Source organism: Felis catus, chromosome B4 (genome assembly GCF_018350175.1).
Source record: "Felis catus isolate Fca126 chromosome B4, F.catus_Fca126_mat1.0, whole genome shotgun sequence".
NCBI classification, from domain to species: domain Eukaryota; kingdom Metazoa; phylum Chordata; class Mammalia; order Carnivora; family Felidae; genus Felis; species Felis catus.
The window spans coordinates 36,084,179-36,109,355 of NC_058374.1; the positions used below are offsets into that span (position 1 = coordinate 36,084,179).

The window sequence follows — 25,177 nt, forward strand, 5'->3', positions numbered from 1 at the left end:
TGAATGCGGAGCACTGATTTTGGAGTCCCAGCAAGGAAAAGTGGGGATGACGCCAGCTGACCTGTTACTACCATGTAACAAACAGATGCCTCACCAGGCAGGAAGAATTACTGAAAAGGAAGAAAATGCTATGGTCCACTCATTCGCCCCTTCTTAACCTGATAGCAAGAGGTTCTCAGACCTCACAGAATTTGCCACAACAACTAAGAAGGCCAACTGAAGGGATAGAAAAGAAACAACCAAGAGTTGGAAAACATCACTGAAAATTAGAACAAATCTCAGTTACTGACTAACCTGGGTCTCGGGAGCTTTTCTGCCATTACCCAGCATGAGCCCAGCCAGACTCATAAACAGAAATCAGCTGTGAAGTGTACCCAGTTGTTTTTGTGTTTTTTTTTCCCCTAATAAAGTTAGGAAAACGCCTTCTTGCCTTTGAGCTGACAAGCTCTGTAACCCTATAGGTTAGGGTTTCCAAATCCCAAATTTCTGGTCACCTCATATTCCACTGGGCTTGGGAAGTCCTGGCCCCTCTGGTTACTAAAACATCTATGGTAAATCAGGGAGAAAATTAATATACAGCCATAACAAGTTCAGCTAATCACCCAAAAGGCTCCCTCAAGGCTGAGTAGGATGCTGTTTTAGAGGTAAACAGAAGTCTGAGGTAAGAGTGTGCAAAAGTGGGAGAAATCCAAAGTGGGTTTTCTTTACCAGAGGGTGGCAAGATCACTGAGGGCCTCAGTCACACTGGGGGGTCCTCTGGTGTGTGTGCTGGCACGGGAACACACACTGGTCTTTGGGGTTCTCTGCACTGGGGCAGGTATAGGTATAAGCAAAGAGTCACAGCACACAGGAAATTCTCTCCAAACTCTCCCAATATCTTTCCTCACCAAACGCAGGGAGACTGCCCCTTTCCTGACTCCTAAGCCCTGGAGTGCCACCTACTGGGAGAGGCAGAAAGCACATCCACTTTAGGTCTTCTAGGTCTCCATTCATTCGTTCTCACCAGCATGCATTCATTCATGTATCAAGGGCCTGAATGAGCGGGGACCTGTGCCAGAAGTAAGGATACAAAGATCAGCAGGGCCTCAAAATCCCCATTCGGTATGCTTCAGTGTTAAGTCCAAAGTTTTATATACATAGATGAACCCACCTAGGACAATGTTCACTCAAAGAAAAAAATGCAGGAAGAGTTCAAGTCATCACCAAGACTCTGAGAGGCAGCTGCAGGGGCTAACAGCTCACCGTTTCATCTGCAAAGTACTATACCTGTAACATCTACTTGTAGAGAACAATTCTCCACTTAATATGAGGTAGAAATGTCCAAACAGTCTTAGGGGGCTGCATTACCAATATTCCTCTCCACAACTCACTGGGTCCCCAAAGTGCATTAAACTCTTGTGTAATCTGAAATATTTTCCTTATTCAGTGTGTGTGTGTGTGTGTGTGTGTGTGTGTGTGTGTCTGTGCGCGCACGCGCATTTAAATACTCTTAGCATGTGCTCTATGGAAATAATGAATAATTGGTTCTTGTAATATAGTTTATTATGTAGTATTCTGATACACTGTAAAGTATCAGAGCAATACTAGGAATGATATTTTGAGCCTCAATAGCCCCTTTTCTCCAGTTTCCTCCATGCAGTACCCAGAGAAAGAGAAGCTAATGTCATGCTTTCTATAACCCACACAAGCTAAGGTGCAAGCAACATTGTCTATGACCATTTGTAAAGAGAGTTAACTGTGATCATTATTATTATTATTACTTTATTATGATTACTATTCTGCCGTATTGCTAAGTAGTTAAAAGAAAAGCACAGTATGTCTTCCCTCCCAGAACACGTTTCTCCCCTCTGCCTTGTCTCCAGCAGATAAGGGACATTCTGATGTTTTATTTGCTAACTGGTTGACTATTAAGAAACTCATCTGCTAGCTGGAGCCTGCAATGGAAAATCAGCCCAGAAAAGCGGGAGGTTGGCGTGGGACCGAGTAGATAGGGCACCAGAGGTGAGGCAAGGCCCACATGAGCCACTCCCAGCCTGAAGCCCAGGGTCAAAAGCCAGTCCTTCAGTGAACCTTCAGGCTATCCCAATGCACTGGCCACTGGTCTCCATATCCCAACTCTCAATGCACACGCGCGCCCACACACACACACACACACACACACACACACACACACACACAGCACTGAAAAGCTGGGGAGAAAGGGCCAGTGCATCCAGTGCCTTCAACTCTGTCAGGAAGAGAAGAATGTAAAGCCCCACCACTGGCAACTTTTTCAGTTCTCCACTCTTTGGTTCGTCACCATCACTGATCTGAGGTAATTGTTTGGCTTCTCTACTCTCTTTCCTGAAACTCTAACCCCCAATTATGTTTCATCACCCCTTTGGTTATTAAACCACAGCAACCCCTTCCTTGTAGATATTCGTGCTTTTCCAGGTCTGCCCTTCCCTACCTCCATCACCCTCCATCTCGCCTCCCTGCAAAAAAACCCTGGGCAATGCCAAAGACCAGGGAAAGGGGGATGGGAAATGGAGGGGAGACAGGGATCCTGGTGCTCTTTCACCTGAGAACCGCATCCAGGAATGGAGGCAAAATTGCTCCTGTGAATTATATAATCACTGCAGCTTCAAGGGAGAGAACTGGAATTCAGGTTGCCATAGTGTTTGTTGGCATGTTGCTGGAAAGGCAGAGCTCCTGGTCACGGCTCACTTGCTCCTGTCCCTCCATCTTTCTCATAAACCTTTCCAGGGTCAGTGCTCCTACTTTTAATGTCTGCTCCCTGCATATGGGGTGGGAGGAAGGATGCCAGGGAACAAAGGGGCAAAAGAAAGGAAAGGGGCCAAGAGGGGTTTATCCTGCAGTAAGAGGGGACCTGGTAAACTAATATTATCGTTATGCGAATAATAATTCTTACCACAGTATACTGCCATCATTAGTGATAGTAAGGACAATACTATTGAGCTCTCCTCTTCAAGGCTGCTCACACCGAGTTGAGAGCCTGGAGGGGAGACATCCATCCCCACACTTCACAAATATCACCCTTTCCTTTGTGTTTCTCACCCTCTCCCTCCTAATGCATCCACTGCTCCATCTGCTAGAAAGGGGACAGGGGAACAGGTGAGGGATGGGGTCATGGCATTGAGAAATCCAGGGACAGAAGCTGCCCTAATGACAAAGCCCTGGCTCACCCTAGAACCCATGGCCCTTGACAAAATTCTTTCTACCAAAAAGTCAAAATCCTCATGCTGCCACCCCAGCTGGAAAGCAAAGGGACAGCTGACCCTCAAATCGGTTTCAGGATGGACAGAGACCAGCCAGGTGGCTCTAAAGGACAGGGGCTCTGTCCCCAAATGGTGGAGATGGGGGTAGGAGGAGGCTGGAAAAAAGAGACATGGAGACAACCGCTCCCCCCACACACACCAGGCTGGGGTCCTCAGAGAATCACTTAAAGTATACCCCAGGAAGTAACAGGACTAACAGCGACAGGTATTCAGGAGGAAGAAATTGAAAGGAAGATTGTAAACAGGGAGGCTTGGGAAACTGGGAGAGAAAAAGGAAAGACTACACCCAAAAAAGACAGAGAAAGCCATAGAGACAAGACAGAGATGAAGCTGGAGGCTGCCACACTCCAGCAAGACCAACCCTCCACACTCCATCATAACCTTAACTGCTGAGCAATGCCAAAACATAATAACTTGTTAATATGGGGATGGGGGTGAGGGAGAAAGTTTCCAAGAAGTGGGGAGTTACCTGAAAGCCTTTCCCCCTCACTGGGGGGAGCTGGTGACACTTGATGCCAAGGATGGAGATGCTGGCAAAACACTGGGCAATAGTGTGCAGCCGCGTGAGCTTGGCACACCCTTTCATTATTTCCTTAAAACATGAAAAAGCAAAGCCCACACACCGCCCGAATTCTAACTGCTTACATCCTCAGGTGCTAGCCCACATGTGGGTGCGAATAAGAACACACGGGGCGTAGGTGCACTCGGGGTCAATGGCAGTAGAGAGGTGGGTGGGTGTAGGTGAGCCGGGGGGGAGAGAGGGAGAGAGGAAGAGAGGAGAAAGGGAGCCGGGCGAGAGGAAGGGAGACAGAGGGAGCGAGGGAGACGGGAAAGAGGGAGAGAGGCGCCGAGTCTCACATCTGCATCCCGGGCCCCCACCCGCCACCTGGAGCGCGCTGCCGGGGGGAAGGGGCGCCCGGCTGCAAGCGGGACGCCCGGCGGCTGCCGGGGGCGCGAGGCCGACCTGGGGCGGGGTGCGCGCGCGCGCTCCCAGCCGCGCCCGGAGCGAGGCGAGGGACCCTGGCCCGCGGGGCTCGGCGCCGCCCCCTCCCCCCCGGCGCCGCCGGCCGGGCAGTTGGGCTTCCCAGGCAAACGCGAGAAAGCGAGGCAGAGCAGACACTTGGGGAACTTTTCCCCCTCGCCTGGAATTTCATAGGAAACACATGCTCTGGAGAAGCCGGGCACGGGGAGGGGGAGGGGCGGGAATTTTCCGCTCCGGCTCGCGGGCGGCTCCGGCCCGGGTCCCGCCGGGCTCCCGGCCGCTCGGGCGAGGCGGAGGCGCCCCGCTGCCCGGCGCCCCTCGCGGACGCAGCCCGGGGCAACTCCGCAGGGACCGGCCCAGGGGCCGCGGGGAGCGCGCGGGGGAGAGCGGGAGAGGGGTGGAGAGGGCGGGGAGACCGGGCGGGAGACCGGGCTGGAGCCCCGGCGAGGCGGCGGGGTCCAGCCTTACCTTGGTGGTTTTCCTCTGGAATGTACATCCTCGTGTTCTCATTGACCATTGACCAAAAATTGTTTTAAAAGGAGAAGAAGCCACAAAGAGGAAGAAATGGCCAAACACCCCCAAGCGGGTCTGGATTAATCCCTCCTCCGAGGTCGGCGGCTTTCGTGCAAATTCAAGGAAGCCGTGGATCTGCAGTATTTTCTTCTTCCCTTCTGAGGATTACCTGATTCCCATTATTGCATCAAACACCAAAAACTGCTCCTTTCCACTACTGCCTCCTTTTGTGAAATTGTAATGCATCCTCAGTACATCCGGGCCCCTTCCAAGAATTTAGCACCGCACCTCTGGCGGCTACACCGTTCGAAAAAATAAATCGAGAGAGGCAGAGCGAGAAGAGGTGGAAAGGAGGGGAGTGGGGGAGCAGCGGACCCCTGGACGGGGGGAGAGGGGTCCGCCCGGGCCAGCAGGGGGCCGAACCGTCTCTGCCCGCTCGTGGCGAGTCCTCCTCGAGGCCCCTGTCGGCTTTTTTCTGTCAAAAAGATCCAGCAACTCCTGAGGGCTAGCAGGCAGGAAGAGGCGCCGCCGCCGCTCCGGGCCGCGCCGCGCCGAGCGCCGTTCTGGCAGGGAGCTGTTTCTGCAGAGGCAGGGAGAGGGAGACACCGGGCGCGCGAGAGAGCGCCGCGCTCACTGCCGCCCAGCCCAGCCCCGCCGCGCCCGCGCCCTCCCCTGCCCGCGCCCGCCCGCCCGCCCGGCGCGCTGGAAGCAGACGCGCTGAACGCTTCCAGATGTGGCGGCGGCGGCGGCGCGCGGGGAGCCGGGCGCACGGCTCAGGGCGCACCGCGCGGACTTGAGCCCGAAGTTGAGCACCCGCTCGGGCCCTCGGCCGCGCCGCGCGAGCCAGCCTGCTGCCCACATGACGTCAAGGGGAGCGAGGCGAGGCGGCGGGCCCGCCGAGGGGCGGGGGTGAGGGGCCGCGCGGGGCGCCCCCGGGGAGGGCGGGAGGGGGGGCGGGCGGGCCGGGGCGCGGACACACCCCCTCGCGCCCCGCCGCCGGCGCCGCGTCCCCCACCCCCACCCCGCCTGCCTCCAGCCCCCCGCCCTCGTTATCCTCGGCGGCACCGGCGTGTCCCTGCGCGGCAGACCACGACGGGAAGGCCTCTGTGAGCGGAATTCCAAGAGGGGAGAATACAATCCGCCCAACTACCAGAGTCTCTTTGCAGATCGGGCCACTGAACAAAACAGCAAAATGAGCCGTGATTCCGTGATTCTGTTTGATCAATTATAATCAGAGCGGTTGTAGAAGTGACATGTAGAGGCGAGGATGGGAAGAGGGGAGGGGAGAGAGAGAGAGAAAGGGCTGGAGAGGCGGGGCCTCGTAGGCTAGGCGGTGGTGCCCAGATGTCTGAACAGATTAATAGACCCAGGTTTTCCAATTCCTTGGAGGCAGCCGAGCACGTGTGCTACTAGGATATCCTTACCTACTTCTCTTAATTATTCCTGCCACTCCCGAAGGAATCTATTGAGCGTCTCTCCTTCCCGGAGAAGCAAACATTTCTCTCCATCACTGCAACCACAGCCAGTTCCAGGGCACCCCCTGCAGGCCCGGGCTGCTCTAGAATGGACCTTCGTCAGCTCTAGCAGGGGAACCTGCAATTCCCTCTGGGAAAACCTTTACCTTCCCGCCCTCAGACCGCCTCACTTCCCATCCACACTCATTCCTTGGGTGATCCCATCTGTCCTCATGCCTTTAAGCAACTGTCTATCTCAAATTTGTATCTCCGGCCCAGACTTCCTGAGTGCCAGGCTACACAGCCAACCTCAGTCTCCACTTGGGAGTCGGATAGACACCTCAAACCTGACATATCCAAACCCTGAATTCCTTATGTTCTGTGCCTTCCTCCTCACACAGCCTTCCTCATCCCAGCTGATGGAGCCAAACACCTGGAGTCATTCTTGACTCCTTTCTCTCATCCTCCTACATCCCTTTTGTTCTACCTTCGGATAAATGCAGAATATTACCACTTCTCATTTCCTCCCCTGCTGTCCCCTTGGTCTGAGCCAACATCATCCTTCACCTGAGTTTCTGCAGTAGCTGATCCCGCTGGTGTACCTTTCCCTCCCCACCTTTGGTATATCCCTAATACAGTGGTCACAACGATCCATTTAAAATGTCACATCACTGTACTCCTCTGCTCAAAACCCTCCAGTGGTTCCCATTTCACTTAGTAAAAGCCAAGTTCCTTAGAGTAGCCTACAAACTCACCTGAACAGTAGTGCACAACTTCTCATCTCCTAGTGCTCTCCCACCTGCTCCAGCCACACTGAATCCTTGTTGTTCCCCAAGCACTTACAGGAATGATCTCTCCCACTGCCCCTTTCTCTTTCTGTGTCTCTCTCAGTTCCTGTCTCCCCCTCTCCCTCCCCATCTCCATCTCCCTCCCTCTCCCTTTCCATCTCTCTGTCTCTCTGTCTCTCTCTTTCTCTCTCTCTCTCTCTCTCTCTCTCTCTCTCTCTCACACACACACACACACACACACACACACACATTCCCTGAGCCCTTTGCTCTAACTGTCCCCATTGAGAAACACTCTTTGCTCAGATGTCCAGTTGGTGAACTCCCTCACTTCCTTCAAAACAGTGGGGAAATGTCACTTTCTCAATGAGGCTCATCCTAACCACCATATTTATTTATTTAATTTATTTATTTGTTTGTTTTTGAGAGAGAGACAGAGCGTGAGCAGGGGGAGGGCAGAGAGAGAGGGAGACACAGAATCCGAAGCAGGCTCCAGGCTCTGAGCTGTCAGCACAGAGCCCAACGTAGGGCTCGAACTCACAAACTGCAAGATCTTGACCTGAGCTGAAGTCAGACACTTAACCGACCCAGCCACCCAGGCGCCCCCTAACCACCATATTTAGTATGCAACCTGTCCAACCTCCCCCCAGGACTGCCACTCTCCCCTTTTCTCTAGTTTTTACATGGTATTTAATCCGTAACGTAATAAAGCCTACTTATTCATTAATTATATTATTTATTGTCTTTATGTCCCCACTAAAATGTGAAACCCATGAGGACAGAGATCTTTGTCTATTTTGTTCACTATTGTATCTCAAGTGCATAAAACAATGTCTGGCAGACAGTAGTTACTTAATAAATATGCATTGAATGAATGAATGAGTGAATGAATGAATGAATGAGTGCCTGAAATGGTTTAAGAGTACTAAAATTCACTACATCAAAATATTTCCCACTGTCCCCTGCCTGGTAGCTGAAATCCCACCATTCCATCTTTATTCCTTTGGCCAAGGGTTTTGGCCCCAGTTAAAAATGCAAATACCCCCTGGGAGAGGCATTAAACATTATCAGTCATCCTCATTCTCCTGTGAACAGTCTAGATTATTCAGTGCCTACCTTTAGAAAAGCAGCCTAGATTTAGAAACAGTCTAGATTTTGTTGGTTACAGGAGAAATCTGACTTCTTCACCATTCTGGTGTTTTCATACTCAATTTTCAACCTAACAGAGAAAATTAGAAATGACAAAAATCTAAATATCTCTTCCACTTAGTTTCAGGATGCACAAAGAAAAATGAACACACAAAGAAAAATGAACACAGTTCTCTTCCTTAAGGCCTTCCTTATAGGCCTATGTCAGAGTGATAAGTGATCACACCATTGAGTGATCTGCACTGTGTAAATGTTTTACAGGCCTCACTCGTGTAATCCTCATTGCAGCCCTAGGTGCAATAGGTGATGTGATATTGCTCTTCGGGTCCCCATTTTATAGATGTGGAAACTGAGACTTAGAGACTTCAGTTACATGTCCAAGGTCACCCAGCAGGTAAACTGTAGAGTCTGGATTTAGCCTAGGAGTGTCTGACTCCAAACATCTACTCTTGGAGAGGATGTTTGAGGGTGATCTGGGGTGGGTAGAAGGATGAAGAGTTTAAAATGATAGTAAAATGACCGCAAAATGTGCTTCAGAGAATTCAGAGCCTGATAACAGAACAGAGTATATGTATGTTGGGGGGGGGGGGCGGGAGGGGAGGGCACATGCTGCATTTATAGCCAGGCTTTTCTAAAGGTAGGCACCGTATAAATCTAGCAAGTAAATATTACCTTCATGCTTCTTTAGTTTCATTTTTCACTTCTCTATTCAGCTGTGAAATGTGTTCTTTCCTTTTCCAGAAAAAAAGGTATTTCCTAAATATTTGGTCTTGCATTGTACACCTGTATCCCTGGAACCTTTGGAACACAGCCCTTGGTGCTCTCTCTCGAGGTAACAAATTCTGAACCTGACAAACTAAAACCACTCTGAATTCTGATTTGAGGATCTGGGAGGTGATGGGAGCAGAGGGCGAAGTCTTTCTATCTCTTCCATTGCCTGTCTGATTCCCCAGCTGAAGGTGTGTTCTCCTCTCCCACAGTTCTTCATTTGTGCCCTCTGTCTACCTGCTGGTATGTTTGTACATAGTATTATATTTGTATATAAATGTGCCTTTTCTCCACCCCCACTGCATTTCAAATGTCTTAAGGAAGAGAACTGTGTTCATTTTTCTTTGTGTATAGCATAATGTTTTGTACATTATGGACACTCAATGTATGTAGAGTTCATGATTCACTCTGGAAGAGATTCCCTAATGTAACCACAAATATTTACTATACTTAATTTGTTAATTATGGTGTATGTGTAAAAGTGAAAGCCTTGGTGAAAGGCTTGGGAACAATCTAAATATTCAATTTAGAAGGTTGATTAAATAATATCAGAATAGAGGTAGGTTATCTACATATAAAAAGTCATTTGTTCTTCAGAACAGCCCTCTGAGGGAAGTACTATTACCCCCATTTTGCAGGTGAGGAAACTGGGGATAGCTAACTCTCCTGCCCATTTTCACAGCTAGCAAATGTTGGAAGACCTGGGATTTGAACCCCTGTAGTCTGTCTTCAGAGACTATGCCATTAACCACTTCATAGATAAACTAGGTACATTCATGCTGTGGAATTCTTACGCAGATGTAAACAATGTTAAGGAATAATATTAATGACATGGAAAAGGCTATTCACACTAAAAGAAAAACAGGTTATAAAATATCATGTATGCTAAGATTCCATTTTTCTTGAATATTTGAACTAGGTGTATACTCGAACTAAGAAAAAGACTACAAAGGCTTCACACCAAAATGTTGACAAGAGCTTTCTTTGGGAAGTAGGATCACAGGTACATTCTTCTTTTTTTTCTGTCTGACCCAAGGCTGCCAGGGAAGAAGTGAGTCAGAAGGCTCTTCCTCAATGCGCCTTCCAAGAGGTTACCTACCCTCTGTACCTCAGTAAGGCCATGTGCATCAGTGAAGTGGCACCATTGGAACATCGGTGCAGCGGTTTTGCATCAGGCCAACTTAACTAATTCCTTCCTAGAATTACCTTCTGTATGTAGTTCCTCAGGATTGCCTACAACTGATATTTGTGGAGCATTCGGAAGGTAGAAGTGAAACGGCAGCTTTCATGTTGTGAAGGTCAGTGTGTGGCTACGGGGGCTACTTCAAACTTGTCAACACATTGTGACCCATCCGGGGACTTTCCCTGTTGGTGTGGGCCCACAGCCTTCCCCAGCTCCTGCCACATCTTCCCCTTCAGCTACTCTGAGTCTGGAGCAAAGCTTATGTCCCGTTCTGTGGTAAAGGATACCAGCTTTTGGTTTCAAAGTCAAGGTTGAAAGTGGCAAGAGAAAAATAAAAGTTCCTTTGGGGGTTTCACTTTCGCCTCACTCTCTCCCACCTCACATCTGGCTTTTCTTCCAGACTTCTGGCCCTGCTGATCTATAGCTACTTCAGACCCATCACTGGGTAAGTCTCAGCCCTACAACCAATCCCTTCCTCCCTGTCACCCCCAGTACTCATGAGGGTACTGCTTCCTTAATCAAACCTAACTGATTCATCCCAGCATTTCCCAGGTCACTTGCCTAGATGTTTTCAGGAGTAAATAGTGCCCAGAACATAGGTGCTCTTTATATATACTTGTTGAATTCAGACTAAGTACCATCACTTAATAACACCTAGTGAGTGTCTGGTACCATGGCAGGTGCTTTAACCATGGTTAAGAGCCTGGTCTTTGGAGACAGGCCAAGCGTAGAATCAGGCCCTCCCTCCTATAAGCTGTGGGAATGTGGACTCCTGACTTCACCTCCTAATGCCCAGTTTCTACAAAATGGAACTAGCAATAGTACCTACCTCTCTAGAGTGCTTGGGAGAATTAATAATCCAGGTAAGGAGTGTGCAATGTGCTCATTTAAAGTTGTTATCATCCCTCATCCCCGTAAGAAAGATTTATCAAGTGTCTAATATGTGACTCCACCACAGCCCTGCCAAAGAGACTCACCCCTGCCCATTTAAAACTATAAAGCATTTAAAAAATATAAAGGTGCCTGAGTGATTCAGTTCGTTGAGTGTCCAACTCTTGATTTCAGCTCGGGTCATGATCTCAGCATTTGTGAGATCAAGCCCCACATCAAGCTCCATGCTAGCAGCGCAGAGCCTACTTGGGATTCTCTCTCCCACTCTCTCTGTCCCCCGCCCCCGCTCACATTCTCTCTCTCTCTCTCTCTCTCTCTCTCTCTCTCTCTCTCTCTCAAAATAAGTAAATAAACACATTAAAATTGGGATTTGAACCCAAGTCTATGCAAATCCAGAGGCTGTGTGCAGTCCACTCTACCACACAAGACAATTCAGGTACTGGATCTAAAATGGAGGGGAGAGAAAGGCTTCAGGAAAACTCGCCCTACTCACAATTCAGTGAGCAGAGCTGAAGAGGGTGGAGTGATCCCTGCCCTCCTTTTGAGAGACCCACAATAACCCTGCTGCCTTTATAACCCATGTCAGTATTGAAGAACCTCTACTGACAGACTTCTGTTCTATATCACATTGGAATCCCTCCTCCTCACCTACTTATCTAGAAGCCATAGGATAAAAACAGATTCCCGCTAACCCACTGGGTTGTCTTTATATATTGCATTTAAGGAGAGCTCTCCTGGCAGCTCAGCCCCAATTTCAATTCCAAAGAGGAGGCCAGAGTGTTTGAGGTGTGGGGGGAATTCAATCCTCATCCTAGAGTAAGCTTAAATGGCAGGGATAACGTTGTGGTAAAATACCCACCCTTGTGACTTTCAGCAATACTTAACACCCAAAGGTAGAAAGCAGCAAGATGGTTGATGGCCCAATCCTGAAGACCAGCTGTTCTCGCAGGAGAATTCATATGCCACATGTGAGTTCAAATCATGGCACTCTCTTTTCTAACTCAGCAACTCAGCGGTCCAGGCTAAGTCACATAAGTAGCTGTCCCCCTGTTTGCCCCCTCTGAAAAATGGGGCAAGTGGCCTCATCTCTAATGGCTCTTTGCAAAGAAAAGCTGACACCCAAAGAAGAGCTAAGTCATTAAAATGACTTTCTTGATTACTTGTCAAGGCCCTGAGAAAGTCAGCTTCATATGGATGACCTGCTGACCCTCAGAAGGAATCCCCTCAGTAAGTCTCAGAACCAGTCCAATATTGTGTCCACCTTTCAGGTGCTCAAGGGCCTTCACAGAGTGGAAGCCATTCCCACATGTATTAATGTCGTAGGGCTGCAATAAAAAATTACCACTAAATGGATGGTTTACAACAACAGAAATTTATTCTCTCAGATTTGAGGGCTGAAGTCAAAAAAATCCAGCGGGGTCATGCTCCCTTCAGGGTCTCCAGGGGACCATTCATTCTTTGCCTCTTCCAGTTTCTGGCTGCTGTTGGCATTCCCTGGCTTGTGACCACATTACTCCAATTTCTGTCTCTGTGGTCACCATTGCCTCCACCTCTCCTGGCTGTCAAATATGTCTCTGCCTCACATTTAAGACATCATTTGTTGGTGGACTCACTGATAATCCAGGATGATCTCTTCATCTCAAGATCCTTCAGTTAATTACATCAACAAAGACTATTTTTCTGAATAAGGTAATATTCACAGGTTCTATGGATTAGGACATGGACATATATTTTGAGGAGTCTCCATTCATCTCACATACTACCTTCACTCAGACTAAGTCCCTTCACCCATTCTCATTTCAATCTCAAGTCCAATATTTACTAGTTACTGAAACTTGGGCAATCTCTCTCTCTCTCTCTCTCTCTCTCTCTCTCTCTCTCTCTCTCTCTCTTTCTCTCTCTCAGTTCTTCATTTATAAATGGAAATTATGGGCATATGTTAATACTTGAATGAGTGGCAAATAAACCCAGCGCAGTTGCTAGACTACAGAAGATACTCCTTTCCCTCAATACTCAACTTCACACATATAACAACTCGGTGGGGTAAACATTATCCCCAGTTTTTATTTAAAGAAATTGGACATTTGGGGAAGTTAAGTAACTTGTCCACACACCAACTCAGCTGGGTAGGAGTGGACCTGACTTTAAACCCCATAGTTCATTTTGCTACTCAGCCTCCCTAACCTCTTTACCTTCTTAACTGTTCCAGGCCAATTCCAAAATTATTCCCTGTGCTAGATAGAATATGTTTTTCTTTTCTTTTTATTTTTTTAAATTTAATCTTAAATTTTAATTTTATTTTAGAGAGAGAGTGAGCAGGGGAGAGGGCCAGAGGGAGAGAGAGAGAGAGAGAGAGAGAGAGAGAGAGAGAGAGAGAGAATCCCAGGCAGGCTCCATGCTCAGTGCAGAGCCACTGAGATCATGACCTGAGCCAAAATCAAGAGTCAGACATTCAACCAACTGAGCCATGCAGGAGCCCCTTAACTTTCCATTTTAATTCCAGTTATTTAATGTACAGTGTAATATTAGTTTCAGGTGTACAATATAGTGATCCAACACTTCTTTACATCACTTGGTGCTCATCATAACAAGTATATTCCTTAATCTCCACCACCTATTTCACCCACCCTGCTCCATCTCCCCTCTGGAACACATCAGTCCTCTGTAGTTAAGAGTCTGTTTCCTACTGTATGGCTCATTTGGTTAAACATCTGGCTTTGGCTCAGGTCATAATCTCACCTTGGTGGGTCTGAGCCCCACATTATGCTCTGTGCTGACAGCTCAGAGCCTGAATGTGCTTTGGATTCTGTGTCTCCCTCTCTCTCTGCCCCTCCCCTGCTCAAGCTCTGTCTCTTTCAAAAATAAATATTTTTTTTAAAAAAGAGTCTGTTTCTTGATTCTCTCTCTCGTTTTCTCCTTTGCTTGTTTTGCTTCTTAAATTCCACATATGAATAAAATCATATGATATTTGTCTTTCTCTGACTGACTTATTTCACTTAGCATAATACTCAATAGCTCTATCCATGTCTTTGCAAATGGCGAGATTTCATTCCTTTTATGGCTGAATAATATTCCATTGTATACACGTATTACATCTCCTTTATCCATTCATCAATCGATGGACACTTGGACTGCTTCCATATCTTGGCTATTGTAGATGCTGCTATAAACATAGGCGTGCATGTATCCCTTTGAATTAGTGTTTTTTTTTATTCTTTGGGTAAATACCCAGTAGTATGATCACTGGATTGTAGGGTAGTTCTGTTTTTTGTTTTTTTTTCAAGTTTATTTATCTATTTTGAGAGAAACAGAGCACAAGCAGGGGAGGGGCAGAGAGAGAGGGAGTGAGAGGATCTCAAGCAGGCTCTGCACTGTCAGCGCAGAGCCTGATGCGGGGCTTGAACCTCCAACCATGAGATCATGACCTGAGTTTAAATCAAGGGTCAGACACTTAACTGACTAAGCCATCCAGCCACCTCTAGGGTAATTCTATTTTTAATATTTTAAGGAAACTCCATACTGTTTTCCACAGTGGCTGCACCAGTTTGCATTCTCACCAATAGTACAAAAGAGTTCCTTTTCTCCAAATCCTCACCAATACCTGTTGCTTCCTGTGTTGTTAATTTTAGCCATTCTGACAGGTGCAAAGCGATATCTCATTGTAGTTTTGATTTGCATTTCCCTGATGATAGTGATGATGAGCATTTTTTCATGTGTATGTTGGCCATCTATGTGTCTTCTTTGGAGAAGTGTCTGTTCATGTCTTCTGCCCATTTTTTAACTGGTTTATTTGTTTTTGAGTGTTAAATGTTATAAGTTCTTTATATATTTTGGGTACTAACCCTTTATCAGATATGTCATTTGCAAATATCTTTCTCCACTCCATGAGTTCCCTCTTAGTTTTGTTGATTGTTTCCTTGGCTGTGCAGAAGCTTTTTATTTTGTTTTTTTTCTTTTAAAGTTTATTTATTGTTGAGAGAGAGCAAGTGAGGGAGGGGAAGAGAGAGGGGGAGAGAGAGAATCCCAAGCAGGCTCTGCACTATCAGCGTGGAGCCCCACGTGGGGCTCAAACCCATGAACCGTGAGATCATGACCTGAGCAGAAATCAAGAATCTGATGATTAACCAACTGAGCCACCCAGGCTCCTTGAAGTTTTTTTATTTTTATGTAATCCCAGTAGTTTATTTTTGTTTTTGTTTCCCTTGCCTCAGGGGGGACTCATCTAGAAAAAAAAGCTGCTGTGGCTGATGTCAGAGAAGTTATTGCCTGTGCTCTCTTCTAGGATTTTAAGTTTTCACGTCTCACATTTAGGTCTTCAATCCACTTTTAATTTATTTTTGTGAGGTATAAGAAAATCGTCCAGTTTCATCCTTTTGCATGTTCCTATCCAGTTTTCCCAACACCATTTGTTGAAGAGAAATTATTTTTCCCATTGGATATTCTTTCCTGCTTTGTTGAAGATTAATTAACCATAGAGTTGTGGGTTCATTCTGGGTTTTCTATTCTGTTCCATTGATTTATGTGTCTATTTTTGTGCCAGTACCACTCTTTTTTGACTACTATAGCTTTGTAATGTAACTTGAAGTCCAGAATTGTGATACCTCCAGCTTTGCTTTTTCTTTTTCAAGATTGCTTTGGCTATTCAGGTTCTTTTGTGGTTCTATACATATTTTAGAATTGTTTGTTCTCAGGGTGTCTGGGTGGGTCGGTAGGTTGAGCGTCCCACTCTTGATTTTGGCTCAGGTCATGATCCCAGGGTCATAAGATAGATTGAGCCCCTAATCAGGCTCTGCACTAAGCATGGAGCTTGCTTGGTATTCTCTCTCTCTCTCTCTCTCTCTCTCTCTCTCTCTCTCTGTTTCTCTCCCCTTCTGCCTCTCTGCCCAACTTGTGCTCTCTCTCTCTCTCTCTCTCTTTCTCAAATTAAAAAAAAAGAATTATTTGTTCTAGTTCTGTGAAAAAATGCTGTTGGTATTTTGATGGGGATTACATTAAATGTGTAGATTGCTTTGGGTAGTATAAACATTTTTTAAAGTTTTATTTATTTAAGTAATCTTCATACTCAATGTGGAGCTCAAATTCATGACCCCAAGATCAAGTCACATGCTCCTCCAACTGAGCCAGCCAGGTGCTCTTGGGTATTATAGACATTTTAACAATATTTGTTCTTTTAATCCATGAGCATAGAATGTCTTTCCATTTCTTTGTGTCATATTCAATTTCTTTTAGCAGTATTATAGTTTTCAGAGTATAGATCTTTCACCTCTTTGGTTAGGCTTATTCCTAGGTATCTTACTATTTTTGGAGCAATATTATTATTTTATTTTTTTAAAAAAAATTTTTTAAGTTTATTTATTTATTTTGAGAGACAGAGCATGAACAGGTGAAGGGCAGAGAGAGAGGGAGAATGTCAAGCAGACTCTGCACTATCAGAGTAGAGCCTGATACAGGGCTTAAACTCATGAAACTGGGAGATCATGACTTAAGCCGAAATCAAGTGTGGGATACTTAACTGACTGAGCCACCCAGGTGCCCTGAAAATGTTTTTCAAAGTAAACTGTAAAGTGTTTTCTTCAGTAAACCTTCCAGAACCTTCCTCTTCTAACCAACTTTATAAACATTCTTTCCTCTCCCTCCATCCTTTTGTAAATGCATTCTAAGTTCTCTATTGTCTTTAAAACATGTCCCCCCCCCCCCCCCCCGCCATCAGAAATCAGTTATCAACTCTCTTGTTCAATCCACAGCCCTCCTATTAATACCACTCTTGGTAATTTCACCTTTCCTTTGATATTTCAGCTGGTATTAAATGTCTTTTCTCTCTGACACCTGGTTTTTCTCTTTCTTACCCATGGATAATGGTTCAGTTCATACCTGTGCTCTGGATCATTCTTTATTGAGTGGTCACTTTGCATCTATTCCTTTTAGAATTCCATGGCATTAATTTCCACCTTGCTTCCCTAGAAGATCACAAATCACGTTAGACTAGAGTTCTCATAGCCTTGAAAATTTTGGGTTCTTGATCTGACATAGGTGAGGTAGCCCTTTGCCTGACATTTGGGGGAAGGGTACCTTATTGGACAAGAGAAGGATGTTTGTTCCCTAAGACCTCTTTTTTGAAGATGGTCCTCTATTCTGACTATAAATTCTAAGGATCTTTTATTGGGATACCCTGGACCAACCTGCAGCAGTCCCCTCCCTGTACTAAATCTGAAAGAATACTAATATAAGCTACTTAGATAAGAATAATTCCAAATATTTACATTCTCAGAAAGTAAACCCAAATTTCCTATAACTAATTACGCTTGATCTGGCTTAGTCACTCTATCTTCTAAATTGTTGACAAGTGATTTTCCAAGTCCCAGGAGATGGAGAAGTTATAGCTGAACATTACCACAATTACAGTGAGGTCAATGCCCCATAACACATCTAGGTAACAACTTAGATAAAGCAAAGCTGAAGGGCTTACATGGTCCACAAAAAGAATATCTTCCTAGTGATGACTATCATGAACTTGCTAAATGACTTCAATTCAGTAACCAGGTGGAGACTGGTAGAGTCAGGAAGTTGGCAGAGTTTTCAAGTGCAACAGGAGACTTGGAACTATCTCTTCATATGACCCTGCAGAACCAGCTCTACCTACTAAAGAGGTCTTAGGTAAAAAAGTCATATTTGAAGACAAGTTTCATTCTTTCAAAGTTTGCCAGTTTTGCCTTTTTCCAAAACAGATTCAAATTTTCTGTTTTTCTCATGTTCAGTCCTGCTACTATAATCATTTTTTGCAATGAATATAACCTCGTTGTTTTATTATTTATCACCAAACCTTGGTAATCATTTTTTTCCAAGATGATTAATGCTGCTTATGAACTGACACCTATATCAACTTTACTACAGTTTAATTCCAATAATATTCTGTTTTCCTCCCCTTCTGGGCACATGGAAGACTGCACTTCTCAATTACTCTGTACCTGTACACACTGTGGGACTAGTTCCGACTAATGAAATGTAAGTAAAAATGACATGTGTCGCTTCAAGTTTGAGGTGATGAAAGACCCATTGCGATGTTCCCATTTTCTCTCTTCTGCCACATAATCCAGATGGTGCAGCTACAAGACTGAGAAGCATCCATCAGCCTAGATCCCTGAGTGACTTTGTGCAGCAGAACCTCTCCCACAAACCCCCTCTGGATATATAGAATAAGCAAGAAATAAGCATTTATTGGGGCGCCTGGGTGGATCAGTCGGTTGAGTGGCCGACTTCAGCTCAGGTCATGATCTCACGGTCCGTGAGTTCGAGCCCCGCGTCGGGCTCTGTGCTGACAGCTCAGAGCCTGGAACCTGTTTCAGATTCTGTGTCTCCCTCTCTCTGACCCTCCCCCGTTCATGCTCTGTCTCTCTCTGTCTCAAAAATAAATAAACGTTAAAAAAATTAAAAAAAAAAAGAAAGAAGCATTTATTGTACTAAGTCTCCAAAATTTGGAAGTCATCACCAATGTGCGACATTGCCTATCCTGACTAACGGACTAGTATAAATCAACAACTCTGTGTGTCTGTGACCCATGTGTGCTAGGGATATGCCAAGTTCTGATTAGTTGAATTGGTTCCCATTCCAATCAGCATAAGATCATTCAATGATTCTAATTCATAAGAGGGTATGTTGTAACCATAACAATCTTGTGATAGAGTAATATTGACAGCATTTATAATTTATGTGGCATATAATAGCTTTTATTTGTTCTAGATAAATCAATGACAATATCCACTTCAACTGATTCTGTAGATGAAATATCCCCCAAACACACTTTTCTCTTAAAATCTACTGAAAGTAAAGGTATATTTATGCCTGTATTTATATTGAATAGTCTAGGCAAACTAGTCTTTTTTTTTTTTTTAATTTTTTTTTTCAACGTTTATTTATTTTTGGGACAGAGAGAGACAGAGCATGAACGGGGGAGGGGCAGAGAGAGAGGGAGACACAGAATCGGAAACAGGCTCCAGGCTCTGAGCCATCAGCCCAGAGCCCGACGCGGGATCAAACTCACGGACTGCGAGATCGTGACCTGGCTGAAGTCGGACGCTTAACCGACTGCGCCACCCAGGCGCCCCAAGGCAAACTAGTCTTATCTAGATATATCAAGAACACGTTAGTAATTTCCTAAGCAGGTTTGGAAAATATTTGGAGTAGTTTATGGCATCTTCAAACTGATGTATGTGTTATCTTCATGGTACATGGATTGTTTTAATGGAATCAGTTTCCAGATCCCCAACTTTCACATATATCCAATCTTAACACTATTTGGAGGACAAACTGGGGCAGAGGCTGGAGGCTGCCAGCCACTTTCTCTTTCTCTTCTGAGCTTTCACAGGCATCCTTCATTCACATGACAGAAGAAAGTCATGCCTTTATACACACACACACACACACACACACACACATCCTTCCGTGATCCATTTCCCTGTGATGCGAGTACCACCAGGGCACCAAAAAAGGAGATATTTGAAATACTGATGTCCAGAAAGCCTCCTTTAATCAGACACCATACCCTCTCCAGTCGTCCATCTTTGTAAGAGATACATTTGGGATAATTTTTAACTTTTATATTAATCATTACTTCATTGGGGATTAATAGCCAAAATATATAAAGAGCTTATATAACTAAAACACCAAAAAACCAAATAATCCAATTAAAAATACACATTTTTCCAAAGAAAATATATAGATATTCAACAAACACATGAAAAGATGCTCAGCATCACTTTTTATCAGAGAAATGCAAATTAAAACCACAATAAGATATCATTTTACATACATCAGAACGGCTACAATCAAAAACACAGCAAATAATTGTTGGTGAGGATGTGGAGAAAAGGAATACTCATGCACTGTTGGTGGGAATGCAAGTTGGTGCAGCCATTGTGGAGGCTTTTGAAGGTTCTTCAAAAAATTAAAAATAGAATGATCCAGTAATTCCGCTACTGGGTATTTACCCAAAGAATACAAAAACACTAATTCAAAAAGATTTTATGCCCCTGTATGCCTTATTGCAGTGGAATTTACGGTAGCCAAGATATGGAAGCAATTCCAGTGCCCAACCAGAGATGAATGGATAAAGAAGATGTGGTATATTTATACAATGGAGTATTACTCAGCCATAAAGAAGAATGAAATCTTGCCATTTGCAACAATGTGGATAGAGCTAGAGGGTAAAATGCTAAGTGAATGAGTCAGTCAGAGAAAGATAAATACATATTGTTTCATCATATATGGGATTTAAGAAAGAGAGCAAATGAACAAACAAAGGAAAAAAAGAGACAAAAAAAAAACCAGTCTCTTAAATACAGAGAACCAACTTGTGGTTGCCAGAGGGGAGGTGAGTGGGGAGACACATGGAATAGATAAAGGAAATTAAGAGTACACTTTTTTTGATGAGCATTGAGAAATGTATAGAATTGTTGAACCACTATACTGTGCGCCTGAAACTAATGTAACACTGTATGTTAATTATACTTGAATTTTTTAAAAAGCTCATAATGTATGTACATTGTCTTGCTCGATTGTATATTAATAATATTTGTGATGATAATTCAACCCAGAAGAAACTTGTAGCACCAAGCCTTATAGTCACAGGAAATTTTTTTAATTTACATTTAAATTTATATACCTCTTTTTGTTGCAGAATAGTATGATTGTGTAATCAATGACAGACTTTTCAGCATAAAAATATATTGCATCAGGGTAAACTTTTATGGAGGAAATGAAATGGAAATATGTTTCTAAGGTGAAAAAGAAATGATGCAAAATCTTATTTAAAAAACAGCTTTTATATAATATTTTTGAGTGGATAAATAGAGGTTTCAAATAGCGATGGTGTTTATATTTCATTGGAAACTTTTTAAAGAGGGGTGCAACAGTTTTATTTTATTTTAAACTGTCAAGATCTACAAAGCACCAGAAATTGCATCATTTACAACCATTTAAACTTATTTTGAAAAATTTTGGATGTTAACTTGAAAATGTATAGTGAAGCACATACTTTTTGAAACTCTTTTTTGGAAATATGCAAGCAAAGCAGTGTAGGGACTCCTGGCTCAACAAGGACTGATGCCCAGGGAGGCCCACCTAGGGCAGCCTATGGATAGGATAACTCTGCCTCCACACTGGTGTGCACTGCTCTTCAGAAGGAGAGGTGGGCTCCCAACGCCAGGTGCCTGGTCTATAAGCACGTGTTTGTGAAACAAATTAACATGTCTGATTTCTCCTTCCCACCCTTTGTTTATCCCCAACATGGTCTTGAGCAATTTGCCTCCCTTCTCAAGGTTTTTAGTCTTGAGATTCTTAGAGAAAGAGATGCTAAGTGTCATGTGGTCATGTCTCTGGTTATCCCAGAGAGTATAGAAAACATCCTTTGGAAAATGACAATCCAAACACTCCTGAGGATTCTTTTTGACCCCAGATTATTTGTACTTTATTCCATGACAGAATCATTCAATTTTCAAGTATGTTTTTAATCCATAGAGACCCAACAGAGAAGACTATTGGACTTCACTGCTTGGGTCTACCCTTTCAACAACTTGAGATTGGGTTTTCTCAGCCTCAGGAGAAATTCTCCTGGTTCTGGCCTTCAGTCAGGATTTATTGAACAGATCTGAATCTGTCATATTTTCATGTACAGTCTGGGAGCCAAAAAGGTTAGGTATTAGAATGAAATCTGAGTTCAAAGCTTGTATCTATTCCTAGCTGGCTGTGTAACTTTAGCCAAGTCTCTTATGTTCTTTGAGTATCAGTTCCCTCAACCATAAACTGGGAACCCCCCAAGGAGAGGGTTCTGAGTATAAAACAACATTAATATGAAAACATGTGGTGAGTAAAAGTAGAAAAATAGCAGGAAGTAGAAAATTACCAGAAAGATGGAATTTTAAATCATATTTGACAATCTGTGGTAGCACCCAGTAATCATTTCTGGTCCAACCTGAGTATCATTAAGCACAATTCCAGTCCTTTCTTTTTGTTTTTTAATTCCTTTTTTGGAAAAAGGGGAAAGAGTTGGCCACCACTGCTTATGTAAGAGTCCACACTACCTATTTGAAGAGAAAATATTTGAAACCAATTCTTCAGAAGCAGAAGTCAAGAATATTCAACGTCTCCACACTACCCAGCCTACACCTGGAGTTTGATAACCAAATTCTGCCAAATTTCCCATGAAAGGCAAACTAAATTTCAACAATTTTATCCCAGTAACCATTTTCTGCTTGAAAATTTCCCTTAAAACTCCAAAAGCAAATCCTGTAAAGGGAGTACTTAGATTAACCAAATTATTTGCTGCCAAGTCATGCATTTAGCTAAGGTCCCATTAAGATGAATTGTACTGCAGAGGGCAGAGCAGGCTCCATTTCCTGGGACAGATCAATGTTATAGAAGTTTGGTAAGCATGGGGCTTAAAACATTTCCCATTACACAAAGACCCCATTTAAGCCATATTCAATAGTTTTTTAAATGCCCAAATTATAAATGTAAAAAAAAACACACACACAGATGGAGTTTAACTGTCTAACCTCAAAAATCTGCTGGTTAACCCTCTCATTGCTGAAGCTATGGAGTGAGACTTCACTGGATAGAAAAGCTGCATGTGGGTGGCAAAACGTTGAATGAAGAGGAATGGGTGAACGTTGAATGAAGAGAAATATGGTGCTATCGTGCCTTCAACAAAGTGACCAAGTAGACAAATTGGTCTGCGCCATCCTCCATCTCTGGGCATAAATTCTGCCATGCCTCCCCTCCCCAATTTGCAGAAGCACTCTCTAAACACACATAGGCATGCAGTGCCTACATGATGTTCCATGGGAACCCAAAGTCTATTCTCCTCTGCCTAGACACAGGGATGCTCCCTCCTGCTTGCAGAGCCCCATAGTCCAAAATCACCTCCCATTCCTTCTCTCCACATCCAAGTTGCCAACCCCTATCCTTGACATCTGTGTGGCACTTGTCTGGCATCTGTCTGGCATCCTTTGTATCCTATAAGACTCAGGTCAAGAATCATGTCCTGAAGCCTCACCTGTTCAGGTGGGTGAGAATTCTCTTCCTCTGTCCCCCACAGAGCCTTGCAATTATCTGTATCAGAGCAGTAGTTATATTGCTAATTGCCATTTGTTTATTCGAGTTATTTGTTTACCTCCTGTCCCTTTGACTAGACTTTGAGCATCTCAAGGGCAAGAACCATGTTGTATTTGCCTATAAATTTCTGTTCCCTAGAATAGTGTTTGGTTCATAGTAAGTGGTTAGAAACATTTGATGAATGAATGAATGATTGTTCTATCAATCTCTGGAGGTGGTAGGGAGTTTATCCAAAGGAATATTTGCTAATGGTGCAATTTTAGGCATATTACAGACTGGCAGAGGAGATATTTTGAGACCAGGACACCTGCCCTACTTCTCTCAATCACTTCACAGAAGTATCTACATGAAAGGGTGGCCTTGAGCTGGTAGTTAATGTTCCTGACGAAGCTCCCTGGTAGGTTACCCACAATGATTAGTTTTTAAACTAAATTTAGAACTAATTTAGTTTTAAACTAAATTAAATTGCTTCACTTGTCTGCTCATCATTGTTTAGTGGGCTATCTAGCTAAAAAGACCCTCTTTTAGGGATCTGGGACCCTATATGCATGTTTTGACTCTTATTTTTCTAGTAAGAGGCCCCTCTTTGTAGCAAGGGGCTGACTGTTGGCCCCAAAGACCATCACTCATAGCAACTGTATTTTGCAATTTCCTACCTATAAAAGCTGTGTTTACTTACAAAGCATTTGCAATCCTTGCATTTGCCGGTGTCCCATCTGTAACACCTGTATTTATCCATCTCCTTTTCCTAGCATCTGTCTTTTACTATCACTTATTGACAAAATTCATGTTTAGGGATTTCACCTCTGATAACATTTGGGCCCAGGACAGTCAGGGAGTTGCTGTGATGTTGGATTGCATCTTCAGGAAGTGACTTAAATGAGAGAAAAATCAGATCAAGCAATAAAAAGGGGAAATATCACGCAAGTCAGATCTGTTCCTACAGTAACTGGAAAGAAAATGGACACAAAAACATCTGAGCATTTATCACATGTCAAAGCTGCCTGGCAAACCACTAGCACCTATTAAGCATGGGTCCACGTATCTCCAGAAATATTATCTCAACAATTCCACCCCCCCCCTTTTTTTTTTTTTTTTGGTAAGCTCTAGGCCCAACGTGGGGCTTGATCTCATGACCTTGAGATCAAGAATCAAATGCTCTACTGACTGAGCCAGCCAAGTGCCCCAAGAATTCTCTTAGATTCTGAGCCACCTGGGTGGCTCAGTCAGTTAAGCAATTTGACTCTTGGTTTCAGTTCAAGTCATGATCTCACGGTTTTGTGAGTTCAAGCTCCATGTTGGGTTCTGCACTGGCAGCACGGAGCCTGCTTGGGATTCTCTGTCTCCCTCTCTCTCCCCCACTCATGCTGTCTCTGTCTCAAAATAAATAAACTTTAAAAAAAATTTTAAAAATAAAATTCTCTTATGTTTCTTTGGCTTATCAAAACTCTTCTAACATCCATCACTTATTTTAATACTTTATTTATTTTTGACAGAGAAAGCTGGGGGGCAGAAAGAGAGAAAGGATCAGAAGATCCAAAGCAAGCTCCACAGCAGTGAGACTGATGCGGGGCTCAAACTCATGAACCATGAGATCATGACCTAAGCCAAAGTTGATCGCTCAACCAACCAAGCCTCCCAGGTGACCCATCACGTATTTTTAAACCTGGACTTAGTACCTTAAGTGGCCAAGTACATGAAAATAATACAGATAAGAAAAACGTATCTGAGATGCAGCACTAAGAATTTAGTGTCTGTGAGCAATGAGGACTTACCAGTCTGAGAAGCTTTAGGGGTCATCCTTTCAGTTAAGTCAGTCTGTTATGTAGTTAAGTGGTTGCCTACAAAGTGTCAAATGAGTGTTAAGAAAGTCACCCTATCCCCCAGATGTCTACAGTCTTTATCAGAGTACCACAATGACTCAGTTTCTACAAATAGAAATGCACTCTTTAGGTTAGTGATTTATTAAGTATCCTATTTTATAATATCCCAACAAAAGAACTTTCAAGTTTTGAAGTCACTTACAATTTAACATGAATTATCTTCTCATATCTCTTTTGTCCCAG

At 44.1% G+C, this 25,177-nt stretch overlaps 1 protein-coding gene and 1 long non-coding RNA gene across 47 annotated transcripts in view; one reads left to right on the top strand and one right to left on the bottom strand.

Annotated features, from left to right (window-relative positions):
- CACNA1C (calcium voltage-gated channel subunit alpha1 C) overlaps positions 1-25,177 on the bottom strand; it is a 753,388-nt gene that overhangs the window by 656,070 nt on the left and 72,141 nt on the right. For 10 of the 40 annotated variants that reach the window (XM_045061201.1, XM_045061198.1, XM_045061202.1 and 7 more), the window contains exon 1: positions 4,729-5,420. The exons of 24 other annotated variants lie outside the window; for them this stretch is intronic. In XM_045061201.1, the coding sequence (XP_044917136.1) occupies positions 4,729-4,777 (49 nt within the window). In that variant the 5' untranslated portion in view covers positions 4,778-5,420. Of the gene's footprint in view, positions 1-4,728; positions 5,422-25,177 lie in introns of those variants that run through there. 6 more of the 40 variants (XM_045061196.1, XM_045061190.1, XM_045061187.1 and 3 more) reach the window with 1 other exon arrangement.
- On the top strand, positions 2,077-18,296 carry LOC109501414. Of its 7 annotated transcripts, none has more exons than XR_006600462.1 (7): positions 2,077-2,314; positions 8,903-9,172; positions 9,849-9,932; positions 10,149-10,227; positions 10,513-10,557; positions 17,944-18,005; positions 18,098-18,296. It is a non-coding gene; the product is annotated as an uncharacterized LOC109501414 (long non-coding RNA). The 7 variants fall into 7 exon arrangements; XR_006600467.1 differs by having other exon boundaries at positions 8,903-8,993; XR_006600465.1 differs by lacking the exon at positions 2,077-2,314 and adding an exon at positions 7,518-8,555 and having other exon boundaries at positions 8,903-8,993; positions 9,115-9,172; positions 9,849-10,557.